This window comes from Hevea brasiliensis, chromosome 3 (assembly GCF_030052815.1).
Source record: "Hevea brasiliensis isolate MT/VB/25A 57/8 chromosome 3, ASM3005281v1, whole genome shotgun sequence".
Lineage (NCBI taxonomy): Eukaryota > Viridiplantae > Streptophyta > Magnoliopsida > Malpighiales > Euphorbiaceae > Hevea > Hevea brasiliensis.
The window spans coordinates 101,144,797-101,168,520 of record NC_079495.1 but is presented as its reverse complement, the minus strand read 5'-3'; the positions used below and the strand labels follow the sequence as shown (position 1 = coordinate 101,168,520).

Here is a 23,724-nt window from a genome sequence, read left to right as displayed (position 1 = left end):
TAATTATTAAGGGAGTTTAACTAAAAATATCAAATTATGATCATCTAAAGAGTCTTTTTTTTTTTTAAGATATAAATAGTTTATTTTTAATAAAAAAAAACTATGGGTTTCATATATACCAAAAACTAATAATTATAATAATTATTTTACATCATTGAGTCAATAGGTAAATGATCAATGTTTTTATTTCATAGTATAGTAAGGTTAAAGATTTGAATTCTAACAGCCTTCATCTCTATTAATTCCTAATGATTTTCGAAATGAAAACGATATAAATCATTTTACATTAACATCGCAATAGTAAACGTATAAACGTATATATTGTTAAATTTATCATCAGCCAATTCCATGTCAACCTTACGGGATGTCAGATTTAAATGTCAACGCATATATTGTTATTTTTTTCCTTATATATACGCATGCTAATAAATTTTTTTTCCAACGGTAATAACTTCATTAATATAAAAGAAATCAATACATTCAAATTGGTTAACCAACTTTATAGAATAATAAATCATTATAAATAGTAAGAGAATATAATGACCGTGTGTGTGTATATATATATATATATATATATATATATATATATATATATATATAATCTTTCTTTGCTAGAATAGGAAGCCCTATTTATTAATCCATAATTGATTAGTAATCAAATTCGAATTAAAAAAAATATAAATATCATTTTTTTTAGATAAAATAACATATTTTTAGGGATTCATACGATGCCTATTATTATTATTCTTTTAATCATTATTAGTCTAAACAAAGTTAGTTATATCTTTCTGGCTTTGAAATATTTGGTGAATGCATGTGTATGGGAAGATGAGATGCTCTAATTAATAAGATTTAGGGGCAGTATTGTTAGAACATGTCCCACATGAGAAAATCACGCTATTTCCAAATAGTCAACCAAAATTAATGATGAACTCAATTCAATATAAAATCGAAATATAAATATTTGGTACTCATATATTTAATAAATAGGTCTTATCTTGATATTACTTTTAAATAAATATTGGATGAAACCTTTTAGGGTTTTTTTTTTTTTTTTTTTTTTTAAAACCTGTCAGAGTTGATTTCATCAAACAACGTGTATCTATATACAGACACCATGATAATTGATACACATACATAATCCCACCCCTACAGCCCTACTCCTATATGTATATATATAAATTGAAGATACAGAATATATAATAGAATTCATCTATCAAATATATGAATATCATATATTTATATTATAAATTTGTCGCAGATCAGATCTAACAAAAACTTCTCATATAAAAATATGGCTTGAGAATAAGGAATGCATAAGCTAATTCTTGAGGTGGATAATTAAAATGTTGTGGGAATGCTTACTGTTGCAGTCCACGAAAATTTTTTGTGGGTATAAATTTGTAAAACATAAAATAAATGGGTCTGAGGTTTATTGGATATGAATCCATTGAAGACCCTCCAACGCTCAAATAAGAGTTAATATGAAAGAATAATATATCAAATTGATTAGGAAGAAGAATATATCTTCATAGATGATCTTATCTCTTTATATAGGATATAGATAATGGTTGGTTATAGTAAGTCAACTATATAATTATATGAATATTATTAACTAACATAATTATAAGATTATATTTCTATTTATAGTGCATAATTATAGGCATTTTTATATTTGGAAATCCTACTAATATTGTTTATCTTTAATCAATATTCTTTCCTTTTATTGAGTAAGTCTTACAGTGGTTGAATTGACTAAATGAATCTTATGGCTAAATCATTAAATATAATTAGACTCATAGGCTATTCGAAAACCTGAGTTACTGAGTCTATATATATATATATATATATATGTTTTGGGGAGCTACATCACTTACTTGTAGAAAGGAGGTGAACGGAAGCAGCAAGAGTAATTAATTAGTTTATTAAAGGATATGGCGATTGCTATAAAAATTAAGAGGTAGAGGTTATCACAAATGCCGAATTGATTGGCTAATTTCGTAACGTAGTTATTGCTAGGCAATATTATCTTTCAAGACCGTCATGTGGGTATGTTTACTTAATTTGATTTTGCAGGGCTTTAGTGGTGTAGCTTGTTCAAGTGATATTGTGTTGCCTAATTTTGAGCTTTTTCCCCATAGAATTAAGAAAATCCACCATATATATACCTGCAAAGATTGTTCTTAATTAACTACATTCTAATGTATTTATTTATCTAATTTATATATTATAGATAATTTAAAATTATGATGAGTTTTTCGAGCCAGTCATAGCTAACTATTTTCACTGGTGGTTATCTTTTTCTTTTTCTCTTTCTCTTTTGTTTTTTTTTTTGTTTTTTGTTTTTTGTGTTTTTCCTATAATCTCAAGATTTATATCCTTTTAGAATAAATTTATATTTATCCTCAATTTATTTTTATTGATAAATATGATTTTTGTCACCTAATTTAGTATGATTTAATGTCTTATCTTTTGTGAGAATTTGGTATATTTCCTCTTTTTGTGAGTATTTGTTGTTTCCTTTGTTTTTTAGATAGGAATACAATGATAACAAATATAAATTTTCCTTTCATAATAATATCAAAATTTGATTGTTTCTAGATTGGGTTCATAGAAAAATCTTGGAGTCAAATAGTGGTAAATTACCACCGAGTGAAACATGTTTCCCGCCGAATGACCAAATCAAATATTCTGTCAATAAGATTAACTCTTTTAAATTAAGATAATCGCTATTATATTTTATATAAATTACTTATTTTAAATTTTTTTATGTAAAATTATAGTAGTATAAAATTTTATATTTTAGAATTATATTCTGTATCCATTAAAATTTTATATTTTAGAATTATATTATGAATCCATTTAGTAAAAATTTTGCACCTTTTATTTTCTAAAAAAATTATGATATGATGAATATAAATGGGTGAACTCGGGTAATTGCTTTGATATTGATTATTAATTTAGTAGGTGAAATTGAAGTGTATATAATGCAATTAAGTCAATATTAATTTCAATTAAGTTCATAATTAATAGGATTTAGACACAAAGTTTCCAACTCTAAAAATATTTAGTGAGTGCTCATAGGTTTTTTAATTGATTACAACCAAACCAACATGGCAAACCGGCACATTCTTTGAAAATATGAAATTTAATTTAAAATAATATTTATTCTTGATTTAAATTATTCCATGACTTAAATTTATTTAATACTCACGACCTGTCATTACAAGAAACATGGTATGAATACAATCCAACAAGAAAATACTACTTGCTGTATCCTAAAATTAAAAATTAATTAATTAACACTTACAAAAAAACAATTAATTCAATTAACAGAGACTCTGTGCCATGCATATACCAGAGAATTAAGGATATATAATTTTCTCTAGCGTGCATGTATTATTTAGCATCAAAGTTGTAAAATAAATTCAACACTTCAAAAAAAAAAAAAATTATCTTCCGCAAATAGACAGCAATCACTTAGTTCACCTTCCTGCAGTTCAAACGAATTTGTCCTTTGTTTCCTGTCAGTGGTTTTATGTTTCCCATCTTAACCATAGACCTAGCAAAATTGGCAGAGAAAGCTTTGCCATTTGAGCTGTAAGTTTTTACTATACCATCAGTGGAGCCACTATTAAAAAGTTGATGATGCGAATGAAAAAGACCCTTTTTCTTGATCAAATTGGTAAAGTATGCAGTGTCAAATCGTGCAGGCGTTGGGTCAAGAGGAGATAGGGTCGAGTTGCCATCAGTGCGTGGACAAGTTGATCTTCGCTGTTGAGCAAATTTAGGGTCAATATTAGTTTCACTGTAGATTCGGTTCCCGAAGACAAAACATTGTGCAAACCCAATACTGTGGCCACCTGAGAGAGCAACAAGAGAGAGCAACAAGATCTCTCTCGTTGAGACCTTGGTTTTTGAAGTTGTTAATAAGTGCAGGAAGGTCCACAAATTTGCACAATCTTTCTTAATAATTTAATTCATGAAATTTTATTTTATTTACAATTTAATCACTATATTTTTAAAATTTAGACCTTATTAAATTAAAATTTTTTAAATTTAAATTATTAAAATATGAATTAATTATTTTAAGATCCTTAAAAATTTTAGTTAATTATAAAATTATTCATATATTTTATAAATTAATCCTTAAATATTATAACAATTAGAAAAAACCCTTATAACTTTGTAAAATGTTAATTATGTCATTATTATTTTAATAATATATAAATAATTATATATAGTTTTTAATTTATAATATTTTTAAATTATATTATATTATTATATATAAAAAAATAAAAAAAATGAATTTGGATGTAAATTGTTATTAAAATAAAACTTCAATAACTAAATTATTTTTATATTAAAAATAGAGTTAAAAATATTTTAGTATTTTTGCTAAATTTAATAAGGAATTAATCATAATTATAACAATAAGGAAGAACTAATTTGTAGGTTTAACCAAATCTCATTGATTAAATTACTAATAAAATAAAATTTTGGAGACTAAATTATTTTTATATTGAAATAGAATAAGGGCATTTTGGTTATCTATTCTAGAAATAACAGTAGCTTAATGGGTGGATCTTAATCTTGGTACTGGAGCTGATTTTCACACAAACTTTATTGGTAAATCGTTCTTATTGTGAGAGTTTTACCTGAATATAACTCTCGTCTCAAAGATAAATAAGTTTCATTTGCATGTATACAACGTGTTTAATAAAAAAAATAATTTGATAAAATTTAAATTCTTACATCTGTTTTTTTTTTTAAATTATTATTACAAATGTACCCACAAAGACAGAAAATGCTACTGAAGCCATTTGGTTAATTAATTCTATCAGCGTAGTATAGTGAATGTGTGAATGCAAATTCTGGACTCTTAAGGCGAATGATAAGGGTATGGATATAAGGGTATTTATATGAAGAGCATATGTAAACTTTAGGGTGACTTGGGCGGTGGATGTGACTGTTTCCATGCAAGGGAAGCGAATGAGTAGTGGGGATTGTTTTGATTTGGTCTTGTACATTTGCAAGTTGTGTAGCTAAGCAAGTGTAAAGTATTAGCTGCTATTCGTTGAAAGCCGCAAAGTTTATCCGCTTAAGTAAACCAACCTAAAGGCGTGATCAATTGAAAATGCATAATAATGACTTCTTAATTTTATATTAATGTTGTTAATTTAAGCTTTTTGGGGGAATAATAAGTCAATTTATGATAATGAATTGACATGCTAGCCCGTGTGAAGGATCTCAATAATTGACATTAGTCACAATTTTATGAGAAAGACAATTAATATTTCTAAACCTATTAGTGGATCCACTTTGAATATTACTGTTACAGCTAATAAGCTAGCTTAATTTTTAAGGGAGTTTAATTAAAAATATCAAATTCTGATCATACATAAAGAAAAGTAATTTCTCTTATTTTATGGGCAAAAAATTTTTTTATTTTTAAAAAAATAAAAAAATGGATTTTATATACTGAAAATTAATATATGATATTAATTATTTTACATAATTAAGTCAATATATACCTGTAAGGACTGTTCTTAATTATTTGCATTCTAATCTATACATCCATCTAATTTGTAAATGACACATTATTTAAAATTATGATAAATCATATGTATAATGTTAAATTCACATAATAAGCAAATTTTCAACGAATTAATATCAAAAAATAAATCAAACAGGAAAGAGATGAGACAGATACTACAAAACATATGAAGATAATGCCATTGGCACCATCATTGGTACAAGGGTATAAATCTAAAACAGCATCTGTTTTGAAAGGAGCTACTTCACAATGCAAAATACCATCAACTGCCAGAAATTAACGTACTCAAAACCAATTGTTATATATATATATATATATATATATATATATATATATAAGAACGATGAATTCAGGATGGTAACTAAGAACATTGTCACTGTTGATAAGATTTCCTTGCACTTTCCAACTTCGTCCGCCATTGTCTTCAATTTTCCTCTTTCAAATATCCATTGATCATTGGCAACTTACGGAAAGTTTTTGACCCCTGCCTTCCTGGCCTCACTATAGGGATAATAACATTTCACAGAGCCTAAATTGTTAAAAGAATTTGCAATCTCATCAACATAAGCAAATATATATGTATTGGTCGGATAACTATAAGTACTCTCAAAATTTTTGTGAGTGCTCAAAGGTTACTTAATAACTACCAAACCAACATGTCAAACTGGCACATTCTTTGAAAACATGAAATTTTTAAAATAATCTTTATTCTTGATTTGAATTATACCACAACTTAAATTGATTTAATACATACGACCTGTCATTACAAGAAACAAATGGGATGAGTGAAATCCAAAAAGAAAATACTATTTTTTTTTAGTAAATTGCAATCCAACACTTTGAAAAAATATTTTAATCTTCCACAAATAGACAGCAATCGCTCAGTTCACCTTCCTGCAGTTCGAACGAATTTGTCCTTCGTTTCCTGTCAGCGGTTTTATATTCCCCATCTTAATCATAGACCTAGCAAAATCGGCAGAAAAAGCTTTGGCATTTGAGCTGTAAGTGTTTACTAGACCATCAGTGGAGCCGCCATTAAAAAGTTGTTGATCCGAATGAAGAAGACCTCTTTTCTGTATTAAATTGGTGAAGTATGCAGTGTCAAATTGTGCAGGTGTTGGGTCCAGAGGCGATAGAGTCGAATTGCCACCAATGCTTGGGCAAGTTAATCTTCGCTGTTGTGCAAATTCAGGGTCAATATTAGTTTCATTGTAGATTCGGTTCCTGAAGACAAAACATTGTGCAAACCCTATAGTATGGCCACCAGAAAGAGCAACAAGGTCTCTTTCGTCGAGACCTTGGTTTTTGAAGTTGTTAATAAGTGCAGGAAGGTCCATAAATGGCGATGGGATGTCACTGTCTGCCTTTGCCCTGCTAGCGGTAGTTGAGTCTCTCCTCCCAAGTTCCACGTTCCATGTTGGCCCTCCAAGCTGCATATTTTTCATATATATTAGCCATCACTAATTGCCATAATTTAGGTTCTACTTTTATATATCATACATGTTTAATTTTCTGCAACAAGCATTAGAGATAATATAGCAATTACCGCAACTACAGAATCGCGGGCTACGACCGCCAAAACGTCTGCGCAGGAGACCACGGAGCAACCACACACTTCGTCCACTGCCTGCTTAATCTGGTCGATAACTTCAAATCCTCTAGCAGAGTTTAAGTTAGGGCGAGCATTCTTTTCACTGTCAATAGTGGGTGAAGGATCCAGAAGAATTGATGCATCACAGCCCTGCATGTATTACCATAAAAGCCAAATCATTAATAAATTATAATTAATAACTTGATTAATTATCATGAAATGATCAAATTTAAATGAGAAATTGGGAAAATGCAGTACATTAACAAAACAGTCGTGGAAATGCAGGCGTAGTAAAGAAGCACCCATCCGCTGTTCTTTGTACACTGCAGCCTCAACGAGTCGTTTAATGGTTGGTAAAGCTTCGGGACACACGCTGTCATAGTAATAAGGAGAAAGCGAAGATGAAGATACACTAGCAACAGCAGCAGCCAATATAATCAAGGCAGAAAGATAAAAGATGCCGCCATGCGAAGCCATGCTTATTGCTTAGTAATTGATGAATTGTGAACTCTGAAAAACTAAGGTGACAGCAAGGTATGTATGAGATTAGGGTGCTTCTTCCGTATTCATCAATGGTTGGTATTTATAGATAGGGAAAGACAAGAGTTTGGTTTCTTTTTCTTGGACTTGGCCAACTCCTAGATGGCTTAGCTTCTGAGAATCTAAGAGTTGCAAGAAACCTTCGGATTCTATCCATGGGGAAATATTAACTGTAGTTTTAAGGAATTGTTTGATCTGGTCATGTATTTTAAAATTTCTCCGTGTACAGACTGTCTAATGTCTGCCTTGATATGTTAACAACCTCTCATTTCTCCGCAATAAATAAATCTGAATTTGATAGATTGGAAATATAAAATTTTTGGCCACTTGTCTGGGCAGGTGAGCTTTTGTTAGAAGCAGCATCTCATCCACATTGATATGGTCAGCACATTCCTATACTACTAATTGATAGTGTCTTAAACAATGTATTTAGTAAGATCGCTGCATTAGAATCAGATAATGTAATGCAGCACATAAACGTCGACCAAAATTATAAATTAAGAAAGAAGAGAAGTTTAAATATATGCTAATAAACCTCCACTGGTTAATGGCTCCGAAGGAGTAGGTCAGTCATCCATATGTGAAATTTCCATAGCATTTGCTTCTCCAACAACTATTTTGTCATCAATTACATTTGCATAATGATTTTAAGGCATGACCAAGTAAAAATGATATTAATAAAATAAAAAAAAAAATATATATATATATATATATATATATATATATATATATATATATATATATATATATATATATTTTTGTTAAACATAATTATTCATCAACACTGCCATTAAGATATCATTAAGCTTAATTTATGCCTTCTTAATTCTTCTAAAACTTCTTATCTAAACTTAATCCACCATATATTCAATATATACACATATGAGATTCATATATTTAATGAGTATATCTCATCATACATTTTGTATTTTGAATCCATAATAAATAAAGTTTAGACAAAAAAAAAATCTTAATTTCTCTTAGGTTGAAGCCGCGTATTATTTATTGTTGAATTGTTTCTGGACAAAAGTTTGGGGTTGGCTATTAGTTGATTGCTTCTCAAGTAACTTCATTCTTGTTTATTCAAAACCTTGTCATGAAATTTTTATTTCTTTTTTTATTTTATTCTTTTGGGTTATGAGAGGGAGTGTCAATTCAAATACTACCCGACCAAATTACAGGCCTTGTTAGCTAATTTCTCTTCCAAAACTTGAACCAGTCATGCAGAACTCCTTAGTTCTACTGGCATGATAGCATATATACGAAGTTTGTTAGTATACCATATATGGACGGATGGATCAATAAAATTGTAGCAATTAGTTAATTGTTGACCCCGTGTAGCTCAAAATGAGCATTGATTTTGATGATAACAAAACTCAAACAGAATCTATCTAACCCAACTTTAAAGTGATGTGTAGATTCTTTGTCTTATTCCTAAAGTATCTTTGAAGTTGCATCTAAGGAGAAATGATACTCAAAGGCATTTCAAGACAAATTCAAAATGAGAAAAGAACAAGACTATGGAAGCCAAGACTCAAAGAAAAGGTATGAAAGGCATAGAGATTGAGTCTTAGGTCTTTTGTGAAAAGAATAGATGAGAACTTAGTCGAATGGAGCTCAAAAATGAAATTTTATTTTCTGATTACTTTTTCTCATCATGACCTTGGACACTACTATTGAAACATTTTTTTTAAGGTCTAAATCATTTTACATTGCAAGTTGAGACGTGCAGCTGTTGACTTAGTTTGCTAACTGATTTGCTAAAATTTTTAGTTTGCTAATGTGTTTGCTAAAAAATTAGTTTACTAACCAGTTTACTGACTGCTACCAATATTTCATTAGTTTACTAATTGATCAGAGCTGCTCAACTTCGCACAAAAGGATAAAATAACGGCCATTTTGTCTTGGGCAGTGTGTATAACGTTCCAAAAGGGTTTCAAACGGTCTAAAATGATTTGGGATTATAAATACACATTCTTTACTTCATTTGCACTTGATAAAAGCTTACATTTGAACTCCAACTTTGATTTTTCATTTATTGCTTTCATTCAAGAGCTTTAAAGTCTTTGAGCTACCATTGGCAAATCAACTCATCTCTTCTTTATAGTTTGATTTGTATTGAGTAAGAGTGAGTGTTGAAACATTAAATTGCATTTAAGAGAGGTTGTATAAGCACCTATTGAAGCTTGAGAGAGTAAGTGCTTGTGATAGCACTTGTGAAGGTTTCAAGCTACCTTGGTAAAAGCTTGGTGTTGAAAAGTTGTAAAGGGCTTTTGGTCTCTTGCCTTCAAAAGAGCAAATAGTGGAGAGAAGACTCAAAGAGGGTTCTTTGAGAGAGTGGATGTAGGCTAGTTAAGCCGAACCACTATAAAAATCGTTGTGTTTGATCTCTCTAACCTTGACCTCCTTATTTTTGTGCAATTTAAATTTTACTTTTTATACATGATATTGAATGTTGGTTGAATAGATTGAATTGATAAACTTGAGGACATATTAAGTGACTTGAGAAATTAGTTGTATATTGTATGATGCATGTTTTGTTAGATATTGCCATATACATTGATTGAGGCTTGAATTGCAACTTAGGAACACATTGTTGAAACACATATTACTTTCATTATATATATAGAAAAGCATCTAGTTGAACAAAGCCACAATTTTTTATTAGACTACAAGTAAGAGCCGAAAAATTGTTAAAGTCCAATTCACCCCCCTCTTGGACTGTTTTGGGACAACATTAATGCTGTTATATATTTGATTTAAGAGATCTCTTAATTTTTTTATTTTAAATTTTTTGTTACATAAAATGCTAAGGGTGTTTGGATAATTATTATCTTTATAACTTTTAAATCCCTGTTGATATTGTTTGGATACTTAAAAAGATTAGATTAACTTTTTATCTTATTAATATTTATACCTTCTTAGGGAGTTAAATATTGACCTTATGATCAATATCCAAATAGGTGAATTAAGATATTTATTAATCTTTAAAAAATAGAACCAATAACTGATGAGTAACTAATATAATATACTTCTGTAATTTATATCAGCTTTATTTTTAAAACTATTATTTAATTTTATTTTTTATTTAGAATATATTATTCTTTTACATGTAACTCAAAAATAAATATTATTAATATTATTTGATTTTATCTTTTTTATTTACAGTCTTAACACTTTAATTAATGTATTGCAATTTTGTTAAAATATTTTCTATTAATAATAAAAAATATAAAATATTTATTTATTATGAAAAAAATACACTTTTTTTATCTAAAAACTTAAAATTATAAGAATTTTTTTCTTTATCAACAATAACAACTACTTTATTATTTTTTAATTTTATAATTATATTTTTAAAATTATTTAATTATTTTTTAAAGAAATTTAATTACTTTCTTATTTCAATAGTATAATAAATAATATGATAAAAAAATCAATAAATAAATGATATAATATATTAAATTAATAACCATATTTATTTAATAATAACATAAATAATAAATTTATAATTTTATATTTATTTTAATAATAAAATAAATTATATGAAATATATTCTCATTAATAATTATATATATTAATAGCAACAATTAAATATAGTTTTACCAAATACTTAATATAAATCAGCTATCATTATTTACCAACTATCAACTATTAGCTAACAATAACTACTATCCATTAATATATATCAACTGTATTTAATAGTTAAACCAAACATACTCTGAGTTATCAAGTTGGGATTATTTTCTCTTGGCTGTCATGCCGAATAATGATTCATACTTGGGCTTGCTGTACATTCTCATGGCTAATCCAGTTAAATGTGGGCCTCTTTGAATTTTATTTTATTATTCTTTTGTGTATTAATAAAAATGAGCTTTCTTTTTCATTAATTATAGTAAAAGTATTCTCAAATTAATTTACAACTAATATGTATTAAGATTAATTTTTTAAAAGTGATATTAAGAGTGTATTTTCTATATTTTTCCAATGTATTTAATATTATTATTTCCAAAATTCTTTTACATAAAATTAAACTTTGATCGATAGAGAAAAAAAAAAAAACTCACATCTAATAATTAGAGTGGCTAGAATAACTTAATAGGTACTTTGCACTTACAAGTTAGAACATCAATTGCAAGCCTCACTTTAGAAAAGGAATCCTAGATCCCGAAAGTCAAGCAACATTATCATTCAAATTATTAAAAAGAAAATAAAATTACTATAGAGGGATAAGTATATATATATATATATATATATATTTCCAACAAAAAGAAAAGCATACATTTTAGCTTTAGCAAATGATTGGTGAAAATCATACCTAATCGCTTTCAAATACTGCTTGAACAAAGAAGCTTGAGGACGTCCACAAGCTTCTTTGTTCAAGCAGTATTTGAAAGCGAACGTCCACAAGCTTCTTTGTTCAAGCAGTATTTGAAAGCGATTAGGTATGATTTTCACCAATCATTTGCTAAAGCTAAAATGTATGCTTTTCTTTTTGTTGGATATATATATATATAGCTAGGCCAATCATATATATATGCTGACAGGGGTTTGAAGTAGTCCACTTACTTCATTAATAATAATAATAATAATCATCACAAATTTTATATCCATGCATCTGGTAAATGAAAAGGAGTTTCTTTTATTATTATTTTAAATAATATCGAATTAATTTTGTATTTGATAGTTACAAGTACACAATTGCAATGAATATTTGATAAATACAATTCGACAAATTCAACTTCCAAGGTTTTACTTTCTCTCCCAAGTATGTTGTTCAGAAGAACAGATGGACAAAACCATATTTAAACTTAACAAATACTAAATCAAAGAATTGTGCAAAAATAAATAAATAAATAAATAAAGGAATATTATTCTCGTCCTTCAGCAAAAAATTAAGTGGTGTCCAGAGAAAATTTCTCATCAGTTCACCATCTTGCAGTTCAAACGAACTTGGCCTTGATTTCCAGTCAGTGGTCTTATATTGCCCATCTTAACCATAGAGTTGGCAAAATCATTCCAGAAAGCTGGCGCATTTGAGCTATAAGTATTCACAAGATTATCAGTAGAGCCACCATTGAAGAGTTGTTGATCAGAGTGAAGAAGCCCTTTCTTATTTTTCAAGTTGGTGAAGTAAGCAAGGTCAAAGCGTGCAGGTGTTGGGTCTAGAGGTGCAAGGTTTCCATCACCTCCACTGGGAGGACAAGTTGATCTTCGCTTTTGTGCAAAATTTGGGTCAACATTAGTTTCATTGTAGATCCTATTCTTGAAGGCACCGCACTTTGAGAAACCTAAAGTATGGGCACCAGATAGCACAACAAGGTCTTTCTCGTCGAGACCTTGTTTCTTGAAGCCATTAATGAGCTCAGGAAGGTCTGCAAAAGGTGATGGGAGGTCAGTTTCCGCTGCGGTCCTACTAGCTGTGGTTGAGTCTCTCCTCCCCAGTTGCACCGCCCATGTTGGGCCACCAAGCTGCGCATTTTAAAAAGAAAAAAAATATTAAAACATTAACAATGGAGGAGATAATTTGCTTCTATTTGTGCTTAATTTCAATTCTTTCATGTCAATATATGCAAAGAATAGAAAATGGATTAATTAGGGATATAGATATATACCGCAACTACAGAATCGCGAGCTACAACTGCTAAGATGTCTGCACAAGAGACCACTGCACCTCCACAGGCTTTGTCCACCTCTGACTTAATTTGATCGATAACTTCAAATCCCCTAGCAGAATTTGCGTTAGGGAGGGCATTCTTTTCACTGTCAATGGTGGGAGAAGGATCCAAAAGAATTGAAGCATCACAGCCCTATACAAAAAAAACCCAATACAATTCATATATATATAAAAAAAAAAAAAAAACTAAATTTGCGAAGAGAATTTTTCTCAACTATGTCTATACATATACATACATTAACAAAACAGTCATGGAAGTGCAGACGCAATAAAGAAGCACCCATGCGTCGTTCTCTGTACACTGCAGCCTCAACAACTCTTTTGATAGTTGGTAAAGCATTGGGACAAACTCCATCATAGTAAGAGGGAGTTAGTGAGGAAGAAGCTGTTGCAACGAGAACCAAAAGAAGGTACCCACAAAGACTGAAGGTGCTACTTGAAGCCATTTGGTTAATTCTAACAGCGTACTATAGTGAACGTGTAAATGCTAATTCTGGATTCGAAGGAGAAAGATGTAGTGGTAGGTTTTGTGTGTCTCTTGGGCAAGGAGATATTGGTATATATATATAGATATGAAGAGCATATGTAAACTTGAGTTTGACTTGGGCGGTGGATGTGACTATGTCCATGCAAGGGAAGGGAATGAGCAGTAGGCATTGTTTTGATTTGGTCTTTGTATATTCGCAAGTTGTGTGGGTAGTAAGAATTAGCTGTGCTCTATTTCGTTGAAACCCGCCAAGTTTCTCCACTTTAGTAAGCCAGCCTAAACGCGTAAGCAATTGGAAATGCGTAATTATGACTTCTCAATTTTATATTAATGCTGTTAATTTAAGCCATATTGGTATCTTATGGGCCAATGATAAGTCCATTTATGCTGACATGTAAATGAATTGACATGCTTGCTCGTGTGACCTCAATAATTGACATTAGTCACAATTTTTAGGAGGAGAGGCGATCAATATTGGCTAATTATTAGATACACAAAAAATATTAAAAAATAGTACTCGCTCTTTAATAAAAAAGTGGATACTCTCTGTAATATAAAAAGTGAGTTTCATATAATTATGAGAGATGATAAATATGCACTAGGTACACTTAATAATTTCTCATTAATATTTCTAAGCCTATTAGTGTATCTACTTTGATCAATATTACAGCTAATAAGTTAGCTTAGTTATTAAGGGAGTTTAACTAAATATATCAAATTCTGATCATCTAAAGAGCCTTTTTTTTTTTAAGATATAAATAGTTTATTTTTAATAAAAAAAAATTATGGGTTTCATATATACCAAAAACTAATAATTATAATAATTATTTTACATAATTGAGTCAATAGGTAAATAATCCATGTTTTTATTTCATAGTACAGTAAGGTTAAAGATTCGAATTCTAACAGTCTTCATCTCTATTAATTCCTAATGATTTTCGAAATGAAAACGATATAAATCATTTTACATTAACATCGCAATAGTAAACGTATATATTGTTAAATTTATCATCAGCCAATTCCATGTCAACCTTACTGGATGTCAGATTTAAATGTCAACGCATATATTGTTATTTTTTTTCCTTATATATACGCATGCTAATAAATTTTTTTCCAACGGTAATAACTTCATTAATATAAAAGAAATCAATACATTCAAATTGGTTAACCAACTTTATAGAATAATAAATCATTATAAATAGTAAGAGAATATAATGACCGTGTGTGTGTGTATATATATATATATATATATAATCTTTCTTTGCTAGAATAGGAAGCCCTATTAATTAATCTATAATTAATTAGTAGTCAAATTCGAATTAAAAAAAATATAAATATAATTTTTTTTAGATAAAATAGCATATTTTTAGGGATTCATACGATGCCTATTATTATTATTCTTTTAATCATCATTAGTCTAAACAAAGTTAATTATATCTTTCTGGCTTTGAAATATTTGGTGAATGCATGTGTATGGGAAGATGAGATGCTCTAATTGATAAGATTTAGGGGCAGTATTGTTAGAACATGTCCTACATGAGAAAATCACGCCATTTCCAAATAGTCAACCAAAATTAATGATGAACTCAATTCAATATAAAATCGAATTATAAATATTTGGTACTCATATATTTAATAAATAGGTCTCATTTTAATATTATTTTTAAATAAATATTGGATGAAACCTTTTAGAGTCTTTTTTTTTTTTAAACCTTTCAGAGTTGATTTCATCAAACAATGTGTATCTATATACAGACACCATGATAATTGATACACATACATAATCCCACCCCTACAGCCCTACTCCTATATGTATTTATATAAATTTAAGATACAGAATATATAATAGAATTCATTTATTAAATATATGAATATCATATATTTATATTATAAATTTGTCGTAGATCAGATCTAACAAAAACTTCTCATATAAAAATATGGCTTGCGAATAAGGAATGCGTAAGCTAATTCTTGAGGTGGATAATTAAAATGTTGTGGGAATTGTTACTGTTGCAGTCCACGAAAATTTTTTGTGGGTATAAATTTGTAAAACATAAAATAAATGGGTCTGAGGTTTACTAGATATGGATCCAGTGAGGACCCTTCAATGCTCAAATAAGAGTTAATATGAAAGAATAATATATCAAATTGATTAGGAAGAAGAATATATTTTCATAGATGATCTTATCTCTTTATATAGGATATAGATAATAGTTGGTTATAGTAAGTCTATTATATAATTATATAAATATTATTAACTAGCATAATTATAGAATTATATTTCTATTTATAGTGCATAGTTTTAGGCATTTTTATATTTGGAAATTTTACTAATATTGTTTATCTTTAATCAATATTCTTTCCTTTTATTGAGTAAGTCTTACAGTGATTGAATTGACTAAATGAATCTTATGGCTAAATCATTAAATATGATTAGACTCATAGGCTATTCGAAAACCTGAGTTACTGAGTCTATATATATATATGCATGTTTTGGGGAGCTACATCACTTACTTGTAGAAAGGAGGTGAAGGGAAGCAGCAAGAGTAATTAATTAGTTTATTAAAGGATATGGCGATTGCTATAAAAATTAAGAGGTAGAGGTTATCACAAATGCCGAATTGATTGGCTAATTTCATAGCGTAGTTATTGCTAGGCAATATTTTCTTTCAAGACAGACATGTGGGTATGTTTACTTAATTTGATTTTGCAGGGCTTTAGTGGTGTAGCTTGTTCAAGTAATATTTTGTTGCCTAATTTTGAGCTTTTTCCCCATAGAATTAAGAAAATCCACCATATATATACCTGTAAAGATTGCTCTTAATTTACTACATTCTAATGTATTTATTTATCTAATTTATATATTGTAGATAATTTAAAATTACGATGAGTTTTTCGAGCCGGTCATTGCTAACTATTTTCACTAGTGATTACCTTTTTCTTTTTCTCTTTTTCTTTTGTTTTTTTTTATGTGTTTTTCCTATAATCTCAAGATTTATATCCTTTTAGAATAAATTTATATTTATCCTCAATTTATTTTTATCGATAAATATGATTTTTGTCACCTAATTTGGTATGATTTAATGTCTTATCTTTTGTGAGAATTTGGTATATTTCCTCTTTTTTGTGAGTTTTTGTTGTTTTTTTTGTTATTTAGAAAGGAATACAATGATAACAAATATAAATTTTCCCTTCATAATAATATCAAAATTTGATTGTTTCTAGATGGTTCATAGAAAAATCTTGGAGTCAAATAGTGGTAAATTACTACCGAGTGAAACATGCTTCCTGCCTGAATGATTAAATCAAATATTTTGTCAATAAGATTAACTCCTTTAAATTAAGATAATTGCTATTATATTTTATATAAATTACTTATTTTAAATTTTTTTATGTAAAATTATAGTAGTATAAAATTTTATATTTTAGAATTATATTTTGTATCCGTTAAAATTTTATATTTTAGAATTATATTATGTATCCATTTAGTGAAAATTTTATACTTTTATTTTCTAAAAAAATTATGATATGATGAATATAAATGGGTGAACTCGGGTAATTGCTTTGATATTGATTATTAATTTAGTAGGTGAAATTGAAGTGTATATAATGCAATTAAGTCAATATTAATTTCAATTAAGTTCATAATTAATAGGATTTAGACACAAAGTTTCCAACTCTAAAAATATTTAGTGAGTGCTCATAGGTTTTTTAATTGATTACAACCAAACCAACATGGCAAACCGGCACATTCTTTGAAAATATGAAATTTAATTTAAAATAATCTTTATTCTTGATTTAAATTATTCCATGACTTAAATTTATTTAATACTCACGACCTGTCATTACAAGAAACATGGTATGAATACAATCCAACAAGAAAATACTACTTGCTGTATCCTAAAATTAAAAATTAATTAATTAACACTTACAAAAAAACAATTAATTCAATTAACAGAGACTCTGTGCCATGCATATACCAGAGAATTAAGGATATATAATTTTCTCTAGCGTGCATGTATTATTTAGCATCAAAGTTGTAAAATAAATTCAACACTTCAAAAAAAAAAAATTATCTTCCGCAAATAGACAGCAATCACTTAGTTCACCTTCCTGCAGTTCAAACGAATTTGTCCTTTGTTTCCTGTCTGTGGTTTTATGTTTCCCATCTTAACCATAGACCTAGCAAAATTGGCAGAGAAAGCTTTGGCATTTGAGCTGTAAGTTTTTACTATACCATCAGTGGAGCCACCATTAAAAAGTTGATGATGCGAATGAAGAAGACCCTTTTTCTTGATCAAATTGGTAAAGTATGCAGTGTCAAATCGTGCAGGCGTTGGGTCAAGAGGAGATAGGGTCGAGTTGCCACCAGTGCGTGGACAAGTTGATCTTCGCTGTTGAGCAAATTTAGGGTCAATATTAGTTTCACTGTAGATTCGGTTCCCGAAGACAAAACATTGTGCAAACCCAATACTGTGGCCACCAGAGACAGCAACAAGGTCTCTCTCGTTGAGACCTTGGTTTTTGAAGTTGTTAATAAGTGCAGGAAGGTCCATAAATTTGCACAATCTTTCTTAATAATTTAATTCATGAAATTTTATTTTATTTACAATTTAATCGCTATATTTTTAAAATTTAGGCCTTATTAAATTAAAAAATTTTAAATTTAAATTATTAAAATATAAATTAATTATTTTAAGATCCTTAAAAATTTTGGTTAATTATAAAATTATTCATATATTTTACAAATTAATCCTTAAATATTATAACAATTATAAAAAAACTCTTATAACTTTGTAAAATGTTAATTATGTCATTATTATTTTAATAATATATAAATAATTATATATATTTATTAATTTATAATATTTTTAAATTATATTATATTATTATATATAAAAAATTAAAAAAATGAATTTGGATGTAAATTGTCATTAAAATAAAACTTCAATAACTAAATTATTTTTATATTAAAAATAGAGTTAAAAATATTTTAGTATTTTTGCTAAATTTAATAAGAAAATAATTGTAATTATAACAGTAAGGAAGGACTTGTAAGTTTATTAAAATGTCAAATGACTAAATTACTTTATTTTAAAATTATAAGAACTAATTTATAGGTTTAACTAAATCTTATTAATTAAATTATTAATAAAATAAAATTTTAGAGACTAAATTATTTTTATATTGAAATAGAATAAGGGCATTTGGTTATCTTTTCTAGAAATAACAGTAACTTAATGGGTGGATCTTAATCTTGGTAGTGGAGCTGATTTTCACACAAACTTTATTGGTAAGTCGTTCTTATTGTGAGAGTTTTACTTGAATATAACTCTCGTCTCAAAGATAAATACGTTTCATTTGCATGTATATAACGTGTTTAATAAAAAAAAAATAATTTGATAAAATTTAAATTCTTACATCTGTTTTTTTTTTTTTTTTAAATTATTATTACAAATGTACCCACAAAGACAGAAAATGCTACTGAAGCCATTTGGTTAATTAATTCTATCAGCGTAGTATAGTGAATGTGTGAATGCAAATTCTGGACTCTTAAGGCGAATGATAAGGGTATGGATATAAGGGTATTTATATGAAGAGCATATGTAAACTTTAGGGTGACTTGGACGGTGGATGTGACTGTTTCCATGCAAGGGAAGCGAATGAGTAGTGGGGATTGTTTTGATTTGGTCTTGTACATTTGCAAGTTGTGTAGCTAAGCAAGTGTAAAGTATTAGCTGCTATTCGTTGAAAGCCGCAAAGTTTATCCGCTTAAGTAAACCAACCTAAACGCGTGATCAATTGAAAATGCATAATAATGACTTCTTAATTTTATATTAATGTTGTTAATTTAAGCTTTTTGGGGGAATAATAAGTCAATTTATGATAATGAATTGACATGCTAGCCCGTGTGAAGGATCTCAATAATTGACATTAGTCACAATTTTATGAGAAAGACGATTAATATTTCTAAACCTATTAGTGGATCCACTTTGAATATTACTGTTACAGCTAATAATAAGATAGCTTAATTTTTAAGGGAGTTTAATTAAAAATATCAAATTCTGATCATACATAAAGAAAAGTAATTTCTCTTATTTTATGGGCAAAATTTTTTTTTATTTTTAATAAAATAAAAAAATGGATTTTATATACTGAAAATTAATATATGATATTAATTATTTTACATAATTAAGTCAATATATACCTGTAAGGACTGTTCTTAATTATTTACATTCTAATCTATACATCCATCTAATTTGTAAATGACACATTATTTAAAATTATGATAAATCATATGTATAATGTTAAATTCACATAATAAGCAAATTTTTAACGAATTAATATCAAAAAATAAATCAAACAGGAAAGAGATGAGACAGATACTACAAAACATATGAAGATAATGCCATTGGCACCATCATTAGTACAAGGGTATAAATCTAAAACAGCATCTGTTTTGAAAGAAGCTACTTCACAATGCAAAATACCATCAACTGCCAGAAACTAACGTACTCAAAACCAATTGTTATATATATATATATATATATATATATATATATATATATATATATATATATATATATATATATGTTAATCTGAGGCACGTAGAAGAATGATGAATTCAGGATGGTAACTAAGAACATTGTTACTGTTGATAAGATTTCCTTGCACTTTCCAACTTCGTCCGCCATTGTCTTCAATTTTCCTCTTTCAAATATCCATTGATCATTGGCAACTTACGGAAAGTTTTTGACCCCTGCCTTCCTGGCCTCACTATAGGGATAATAACATTTCACAGAGCCTAAATTGTTAAAAGAATTTGCAATCTCATCAACATAAGCAAATATATATGTATTGGTCGGATAACTACACGTACTCTCAAAATTTTTGTGAGTGCTCAAAGGTTACTTAATAACTACCAAACCAACATGTCAAACTGGCACATTCTTTGAAAACATGAAATTTTTAAAATAATCTTTATTCTTGATTTGAATTATTCCACAACTTAAATTGATTTAATACATACGACCTGTCATTACAAGAAACAAATGGGATGAGTGAAATCCAAAAAGAAAATACTATTTTTTTTTTAGTAAATTGCAATCCAACACTTTGAAAAAATATTGTAATCTTCCACAAATAGACAGCAATCGCTCAGTTCACCTTCCTGCAGTTCGAACGAATTTGTCCTTCGTTTCCTGTCAGCGGTTTTATATTCCCCATCTTAATCATAGACCTAGCAAAATCGGCAGAAAAAGCTTTGGCATTTGAGCTGTAAGTGTTTACTAGACCATCAGTGGAGCCGCCATTAAAAAGTTGTTGATCCGAATGAATAAGACCTCTTTTCTGTATTAAATTGGTGAAGTATGCAGTGTCAAATTGTGCAGGTGTTGGGTCCAGAGGCGATAGAGTCGAATTGCCACCAATGCTTGGGCAAGTTAATCTTCGCTGTTGTGCAAATTCAGGGTCAATATTAGTTTCATTGTAGATTCGGTTCCTGAAGACAAAACATTGTGCAAACCCTATAGTATGGCCACCCGAAAGAGCAACAAGGTCTCTTTCGTCGAGACCTTGGTTTTTGAAGTTGTTAATAAGTGCAGGAAGGTCCATAAATGGCGATGGGATGTCACTGTCTGCCTTTGCCCTGCTAGCGGTAGTTGAGTCTCTCCTCCCAAGTTCCACGTTCCATGTTGGCCCTCCAAGCTGCATATTTTTCATATATATTAGCCATCACTAATTGCCATAATTTAGGTTCTACTTTCATATATCATACATGTTTAATTTTCTGCAACAAGCATTAGAGATAATATAGCAATTACCGCAACTACAGAATCGCGGGCTACGACAGCCAAAACGTCTGCGCAGGAGACCACGGAGCAACCACACACTTCGTCCACTGCCTGCTTAATCTGGTCGATAACTTCAAATCCTCTAGCAGAGTTTAAATTAGGGCGAGCATTCTTTTCACTGTCAATAGTGGGTGAAGGATCCAGAAGAATTGATGCATCACAGCCCTGCATGTATTACCAATAAAAGCCAAATCATTAATAAATTATAATTAATAACTTGATTAATTATCATGAAATGATCAAATTTAAATGAGAAATTGGGAAAATGCAGTACATTAACAAAACAGTCGTGGAAATGCAGGCGTAGTAAAGAAGCACCCATCCGCTGTTCTTTGTACACTGCAGCCTCAACGAGTCGTTTAATGGTTGGTAAAGCTTCGGGACACACGCTGTCATAGTAATAAGGAGAAAGCGAAGATGAAGATACACTAGCAACAGCAGCAGCCAATATAATCAAGGCAGAAAGATAAAAGATGCCGCCATGCGAAGCCATGCTTATTGCTTAGTAATTGATGAATTGTGAACTCTGAAAAACTAAGGTGACAGCAAGGTATGTATGAGATTAGGGTGCTTCTTCCGTATTCATCAATGGTTGGTATTTATAGATAGGGAAAGACAAGAGTTTGGTTTCCTTTTCTTGGACTTGGCCAACTCCTAGATGGCTTAGCTTCTGAGAATCTAAGAGTTGCAAGAAACCTTCGGATTCTATCCATGGGGAAATATTAACTGTAGTTTTAAGGAATTGTTTGATCTGGTCATGTATTTTAAAATTTCTCCGTGTACAGACTGTCTAATGTCTGCCTTGTTATGTTAACAACCTCTCATTTCTCCGCAATAAATTAATCTGAATTTGATAGATTGGAAATATAAAATTTTTGGCCACTTGTCTAGGCAGGTGAGCTTTTGTTAGAAGCAGCATCTTATCCACATCGATATGGTCAGCACATTCCTATACTACTAATTGATAGTGTCTTAAACAATGTATTTAGTAAGATCGCTGCATTATAATCAGATAATGTAATGCAGCACATAAACGTCGACCAAAATTATAAATTAAGAAAGAAGAGAAGTTTTAATATATGCTAATAAACCTCCACTGGTTAATGGCTCCGAAGGAGTAGGTCAGTCATCCATATGTGAAATTTCCATAGCATTTGCTTCTCCAACAACTATTTTGTCATCAATTACATTTGCATAATGATTTTAAGGCATGACCAAGTAAAAATGATATTAATAAAATAAATATATATATATATATATATTGTTAAACATAATTATTCATCAACACTGCCATTAAGATATCATTAAGCTTAATTTATGCCTTTTTAATTCTTCTAAAAATTCTTATCTAAACTTAATCCACCATATATTCAATATATACACATATGAGATTCATATATTTAATGAGTATATCTCATCATACATTTTATATTTTGAATCCATAATAAATAAAGTTTAGACAAAAAAAAAAATCTTAATTTCTCTTAGGTTGAAGCCGCGTATTATTTATTGTTGAATTGTTTCTGGACAAAAGTTTGGGGTTGGCTATTAGTTGATTGCTTCTCAAGTAACTTCATTCTTGTTTATTCAAAACCTTGTCATGAAATTTTTATTTCTTTTTTTATTTTATTCTTTTGGGTTATGAGAGGGAGTGTCAATTCAAATACTACCCGACCAAATTACAGGCCTTGTTAGCTAATTTCTCTTCCAAAACTTGAACCAGTCATGCAAAACTCCTTAGTTCTATTGGCATGATAGCATATATACGAAGTTTGTTAGTATACCATATATGGACGGATGGATCAATAAAATTGCAGCAATTAGTTAATTGGTGACCCCGTGTAGCTCAAAATGAGCATTGATTTTGATGATAACAAAACTCAAATAAAATCTATCTAACCCAACTTTAAAGTGATGTGTAGATTTTTTGTCTTATTCCTAAAGTAACTTTGAAGTTGCATCTAAGGAGAAAGGATACTCAAAGGCATTTCAAGACAAATTCAAAATGAGAAAAGAACA

General features: G+C 29.1%; 4 protein-coding genes across 4 annotated transcripts; all 4 read right to left on the bottom strand.

The window, feature by feature from the left end:
• Positions 1–6,289: 6,289 nt before the first annotated feature.
• Positions 6,290–7,712, bottom strand: LOC110641187 (peroxidase 22.3-like). Its single transcript, XM_021792822.2, has 3 exons — positions 7,407–7,712; positions 7,104–7,298; positions 6,290–6,987 (listed from the first exon to the last, which is right to left on the bottom strand). The coding sequence occupies exons 1-3, from the start codon at positions 7,623–7,625 to the stop codon at positions 6,439–6,441; spliced, it is 963 nt and encodes a 320-aa protein (XP_021648514.2). The 5' UTR covers positions 7,626–7,712; the 3' UTR covers positions 6,290–6,438.
• Positions 7,713–12,422: 4,710 nt separating this feature from the next.
• Positions 12,423–13,888, bottom strand: LOC110641201 (peroxidase 2-like). Its single transcript, XM_058143496.1, has 3 exons — positions 13,602–13,888; positions 13,304–13,498; positions 12,423–13,160 (listed from the first exon to the last, which is right to left on the bottom strand). Exons 1-3 carry the CDS (start codon positions 13,809–13,811, stop codon positions 12,612–12,614), a joined length of 954 nt encoding a protein of 317 aa, XP_057999479.1. The 5' UTR covers positions 13,812–13,888; the 3' UTR covers positions 12,423–12,611.
• Positions 13,889–17,952: 4,064 nt separating this feature from the next.
• Positions 17,953–18,408, bottom strand: LOC131178429 (peroxidase RIP1-like). The gene has a single exon (XM_058143384.1). The coding sequence runs from the start codon at positions 18,406–18,408 to the stop codon at positions 17,953–17,955; it is 456 nt and encodes a 151-aa protein (XP_057999367.1).
• A 2,392-nt stretch (positions 18,409–20,800) lies between these two features.
• On the bottom strand, positions 20,801–22,273 carry LOC131178546 (peroxidase 22.3-like). Its single transcript, XM_058143495.1, has 3 exons — positions 21,980–22,273; positions 21,676–21,870; positions 20,801–21,559 (listed from the first exon to the last, which is right to left on the bottom strand). Exons 1-3 carry the CDS (start codon positions 22,196–22,198, stop codon positions 21,011–21,013), a joined length of 963 nt encoding a protein of 320 aa, XP_057999478.1. The 5' UTR covers positions 22,199–22,273; the 3' UTR covers positions 20,801–21,010.
• Positions 22,274–23,724: the final 1,451 nt, after the last annotated feature.

Coding starts and splice junctions, on each gene's coding strand:
- LOC131178546 (XM_058143495.1), bottom strand. CDS start 22,198: ATGGCTTCGCATGGCGGCATCTTTTATCTTTCTGCCTTGATTATATTG. Junction 21,871..21,979: donor TCCACGACTGTTTTGTTAAT/GTACTGCATTTT, acceptor TAATACATGCAG/GGCTGTGATGCATCAATTCT. Junction 21,560..21,675: donor CCCGCGATTCTGTAGTTGCG/GTAATTGCTATA, acceptor AAAAATATGCAG/CTTGGAGGGCCAACATGGAA.
- LOC131178429 (XM_058143384.1), bottom strand. CDS start 18,408: ATGGACCTTCCTGCACTTATTAACAACTTCAAAAACCAAGGTCTCAAC.
- LOC110641201 (XM_058143496.1), bottom strand. CDS start 13,811: ATGGCTTCAAGTAGCACCTTCAGTCTTTGTGGGTACCTTCTTTTGGTT. Junction 13,499..13,601: donor TCCATGACTGTTTTGTTAAT/GTATGTATATGT, acceptor TTTTTTGTATAG/GGCTGTGATGCTTCAATTCT. Junction 13,161..13,303: donor CTCGCGATTCTGTAGTTGCG/GTATATATCTAT, acceptor TAAAATGCGCAG/CTTGGTGGCCCAACATGGGC.
- LOC110641187 (XM_021792822.2), bottom strand. CDS start 7,625: ATGGCTTCGCATGGCGGCATCTTTTATCTTTCTGCCTTGATTATATTG. Junction 7,299..7,406: donor TCCACGACTGTTTTGTTAAT/GTACTGCATTTT, acceptor TAATACATGCAG/GGCTGTGATGCATCAATTCT. Junction 6,988..7,103: donor CCCGCGATTCTGTAGTTGCG/GTAATTGCTATA, acceptor AAAAATATGCAG/CTTGGAGGGCCAACATGGAA.